Source organism: Hordeum vulgare, chromosome 4H (assembly GCF_904849725.1).
Source record: "Hordeum vulgare subsp. vulgare chromosome 4H, MorexV3_pseudomolecules_assembly, whole genome shotgun sequence".
Taxonomy (NCBI): domain Eukaryota; kingdom Viridiplantae; phylum Streptophyta; class Magnoliopsida; order Poales; family Poaceae; genus Hordeum; species Hordeum vulgare.
Window position 1 is genome coordinate 443,355,476 of NC_058521.1, and position 4,497 is coordinate 443,359,972.

At 42.3% G+C, this 4,497-nt stretch overlaps 1 protein-coding gene across 1 annotated transcript; it reads left to right on the forward strand.

Moving 5' to 3' along the window:
• Window positions 1–262: 262 nt before the first annotated feature.
• Window positions 263–4,162, forward strand: LOC123448873 (malonyl CoA-acyl carrier protein transacylase). The gene is made up of 10 exons (XM_045125904.1): window positions 263–692; window positions 1,271–1,356; window positions 1,489–1,555; window positions 1,942–2,084; window positions 2,310–2,358; window positions 2,435–2,572; window positions 2,653–2,733; window positions 3,391–3,567; window positions 3,652–3,738; window positions 3,837–4,162. The coding sequence occupies exons 1-10, from the start codon at window positions 453–455 to the stop codon at window positions 3,897–3,899; spliced, it is 1,131 nt and encodes a 376-aa protein (XP_044981839.1). The 5' UTR covers window positions 263–452; the 3' UTR covers window positions 3,900–4,162.
• The last annotated feature ends 335 nt before the right edge of the window (window positions 4,163–4,497 follow it).

Genomic DNA, 4,497 nt, shown 5'->3' on the forward strand with positions numbered 1-4,497 from the left:
ATTAATGAATGGATAGGTGAACTTCTTACTGGGCTAATTTCTTTTTTCTTAGGCGGCCTCTATTACAATGAGACGACATATTTTTGTTATGTGATGTAACCTTTGATCGAAGCTTAATAAATAAAGTAGAATTTTGTTCCAAAAAATAAAGACGGCTCTGATTTTTTTAGGGCAAACACAGCCCTGATTTGTTTTTTAGGGGAAAACACAGCTTTTTTTGAGTCGAAGGGGAAAACACAGCTGTGAGGGAGAAAGTTGAAACGAGCCCACAGTAGTCACCCCCACCCCAGCTAACACAAGCGGCCTTTGCTAGAGGCCCACACAGCCTCTCGCGTATCGCTCTCGCTCTCGCTCCTCACCTCGTGAGCTCCGCCTCCGCCTCCGCCTCCCCCCGCCTCGCTACTCGCCAGCAAGCCATCCACCCAAGCTACAAAGTGCGCGGCCGCACTCGCATGCTCCTCCGCCCTCCTCGCTTCCCACGCCTCTCTCCTCGCCGCCTCCGCTCGGAATCTCCGATGGCTTCCACGCTCGCCTTGCTCAGGCCGTCGGCGCCGAGCCCGGCGACGACCCTGAGGGCGCCGTTCAGATCTCGGGTCTCCACTAGAGTGTCTGTCGGATCGGCAGTGGCAGCAGGCGCCGACACGCTCTTCGCCGACTACAAACCCACCACCGCGTTCCTTTTCCCCGGCCAGGTACAAGTCGAGGCGAGGCGGCCTCTTCTCGCTCGTTAGCTGATGTGTCTGGTACACGCATGGCATTATGACAGCCAGCTAAGTTGCAGGAATGGTGATCGTTATGCAATTATTCGTGCGAAGGTGTTTAAATTTTGAAATAAAAATTGGCACTCCTATCATGCTGAGTAAAATATCTGGCAAAGATGGCAAATCTGAAGGGATATAGGAGTATATACTACACCTTCTGTCCCAAAATAAGTGACTCAACTTTGTATTAACTTTAGAACAAAGTTAGTACAAAGTTGAGTCACTTATTTTGGGACGGGGGAGTACATATTAGGCAATGGGAAGTGTTCATTTTTACTTGGCTAGTTGTACGAATGGGGAAAAGATCACTTCACTGCTTCAGTTGACGTGGATCATGTTTTGGCCTTGAGAGATTAGGTATTAGGTTCTTGTAGGAGATTATTTTAGTTAGAGTGAGGCATTTCCCTTGTGGGGCAATTTTCATGAGCCACACATAATTTGAGTTCAAATACATGTGCATCGTGTGTACTGCCTCATTTATGTGTGTTTATGCTTTGTTTTCCTCTCAGGGTGCTCAGGCTGTTGGAATGGGTAAAGAAGCTCTTAATGTTCGAGCAGCTGCAGAACTATTTGATAAGGCAAATGATATACTTGGGTATCTACAAACCTCTGATGCGATTTACCTGTTGCTCCCCCTAGCAAACTTACGCTTTAATGTTAACAAGTGTCCATAACAATTCCAAATGGAAAAACGACAATGCTCATGCTTGTTTAATTTTGAATGTAGCTACGACTTGCTGAATCTTTGCATCGATGGACCAAAAGAAAAGCTGAACTCAACAGTGATCAGTCAGGTTTCTGAATTTCACTTCGCCCCCACTGTATTTTACATTATGCATTTTCATGTCTATGCAACTAGTATTCTTAGGTGTCTGCCCTTTGCTGATATCTACTGTTAGCAATTGAAACATGTCTCCTTAATCGTCATTCATGGCAATATTGTTTTCAACCATGAATGCCTATTAGGTGCCAAATCTGGTTAATCAGTTCCAATGCGAGCTAAGTATTTTTTGTACTAACATCTGTTGCTTCAGAATGGGACCCACAAGATTGTTTTTGCATTTGTTTTTCTCAGCTATGCTGCATACATTGGAGTGTGAAGGATAATTTGGTTCAGATACAGTTACGGATCTTGTCAGTTAAAGCTGTATTCTGATTGTCGAACAAAACCATTTTGCAGCCAGCTATATATGTTACCAGCCTTGCAGCTGTAGAAGTGTTACGTGCACGGGAAGACGGTCAATCTGTAATTAACTCTGTAGATGTCACATGTGGTCTCAGCTTGGGAGAATATACCGCGCTTGCATTTGCTGGTGCCTTTAGGTATTTTCCTTGTTCCGTTAATGAAATCATGCATTGTTGTTTTTAATAAAGCATTTGAATTCATGATCAGAATGAAGCTATCAAAATATATGTTAAATTTAATCCTGGTGAACATGGTCTTCAATCTGCTATACCTGTGACAAGATGGTCAAATTAATAGCCCCATAGCTTACTAGTTTTTTCAGTGTGTCAAGTATGTATGCTTAAGCAATTTTCAACATGCAGCTTTGAGGATGGTCTGAAGCTTGTCAAGCTTAGAGGAGAAGCCATGCAGGTTAGTTCCAATGAGATATGCATACTTTGAGTTTCTGACTTTCCAAATAGATTGCTCATGTTCATTATCTTTGTAGGATGCCTCAGATGCTGCCAATAGTGCGATGGCTAGTGTGATTGGTCTAGATTCAGAAAAGGTGCAACAATTATGCGATGCTGCAAATGAGGACGTGGATGAAAAGGAAAGAGTTCAAATAGCAAACTTTCTCTGTCCTGTAAGTCATTCCTGACTCTGAGATTATTAGTTCCCTACTGGGGCTTGCTAAGGCCTTAGCATGGTAATACTTTGTTGCAGGGTAACTATGCAGTTTCTGGTGGTGTGAAGGGTATTGAAGCAGTTGAAGCCAAAGCAAAGTCTTTCAAGGCCAGAATGACGGTTAGTGTTCCCATGCATCCAATTTTCAACACTGGCCCACGTATGTAAACATGTGTTATACCTGCAATGAAGTGTGAAGCCTGGTTATCGTAACTTGTAGTGGTTTTGAAAAATGAAAATTCGAAGGGTCATTATACTGAATAGTGCTCCCTTGGTAAAAAACATAAGCTGTTTTGGACTGTTACTCGGCTTTGACTATAAATTTTGGTGACAATATGTCGGACAACGGACCATGGAGATAATAAAATAATATTGCAAGAGTACAGTTGGTGAAATATATGGTGGTACCATTTTCCTGTGATCAATTTATATAGATTTTGTTTGTATTAGTGGTGAAGGCTAAGAAAGTTTCAGAAACATGCGTTCTAACATGGTGCATGCTGTTTTTTAGCAGAGGGGGTAATTGTATACTACTCCCTATGTCTCATAATATAAGACGTTTTTTGACACTAGTGTAGTGCCAAAAGACGTCCTACATTATGGGACGGAGGGAGTAATATGTAACTTAATACTGTGACTTATTGTGGGGATTAGGAAAAGTGACTGCCCTGTTGCTGTCTATCTAAGAGGCATTGTTGAAAACCTTTTCCTATGTTGCACAGATCATAGTCATAGTAACCAAAGGTTTGTATATGATGTTGACAATTATCTTGCCAGGTTCGCCTAGCTGTTGCTGGTGCTTTCCACACAAGCTTCATGCAACCTGCTGTCTCAAGATTGGAATCTGCGTTGGCTGCTACCGAGATTAGATCACCGAGAATCCCAGTAATCTCCAATGTTGATGCACAGCCCCACTCAGATCCTGACACAATCAAGAAGATCTTGGCACAACAGGTGTTGGCTTTAGACTATACTTGAATTCATGCCGCAGCCTTATTATACAATGACTTCGGTGTGACTGACTTGGTAGAGAAACAGGTAACCTCTCCTGTGCAATGGGAGACTACTGTGACGACTCTTTTGGGTAAAGGCCTTGAGAAGAGCTATGAACTCGGACCTGGAAAGGTAAAAATAGGTTCTTAATAATTTTTGACTGGATAACAATTCTTTAGAGTCTGTGATGATATTTATTTATTTATTTTTGCTCGTCTGGCATAAACCAGGTTATAGCAGGAATCATTAAACGGATCAACAAAGGTGCCAGCATCGAGAACATTGGTGCATGAGACATCGGATCGCCGATATTATAGGGGCAAATAATAAAGCTAACGGGAGCTGCTTAGATTTAAGCAACTGTCCTGAATGTACTACAGGGCACGAGGTCTGGCAATTTCCTGTCATTTGTGAGGAACATAGATAGTGTTGTACAATTATGTTTCATTGGCTAGAGCTAGGTTTCTCGGCGGTTCAGATTGCCCTCCATATTGTGAGGATCAGAATGAATTTCGCTTATGGTTATGACTTACAAGTAATTTTATCCCCATGGCCATGGTTCACTGTCTGCATTCCAAATTTATATGTCTCGACAATGAATTTACCATCAACTGAACGCATACAAAAACGCAAGGCTGGCTGAGATAAGCCAACGCATTGTGCTAAACAGAAACAACCAACACGGTCACTCCATGATGTAGAAACAGTCTCCTTCCTCTCTCCTGCCCGAGGTCCTTATTTTCCTTAGATTTTGGTTCGCCTATGAAGATTTCCCAGATTTGTTGTGCAGGGTTACTAAATCTTATTGTGGTAACCTTTACTGCTTGTTCAATATTATTTTTGATGTAGTTTTGCCTTTTACAAGTCGTTTTTTGTTTCGTTGTCATTTTA

Bases quoted from the DNA above. Each gene is read 5' to 3' on its own strand.
- LOC123448873 (XM_045125904.1), top strand. From the start codon at position 453: ATGCTCCTCCGCCCTCCTCGCTTCCCACGCCTCTCTCCTCGCCGCCTC. The intron at 1,357-1,488 runs GTATCTACAAAC...TTTTGAATGTAG, and splicing joins AAGGCAAATGATATACTTGG to CTACGACTTGCTGAATCTTT. The intron at 2,085-2,309 runs GTATTTTCCTTG...TTCAACATGCAG, and splicing joins GCATTTGCTGGTGCCTTTAG to CTTTGAGGATGGTCTGAAGC.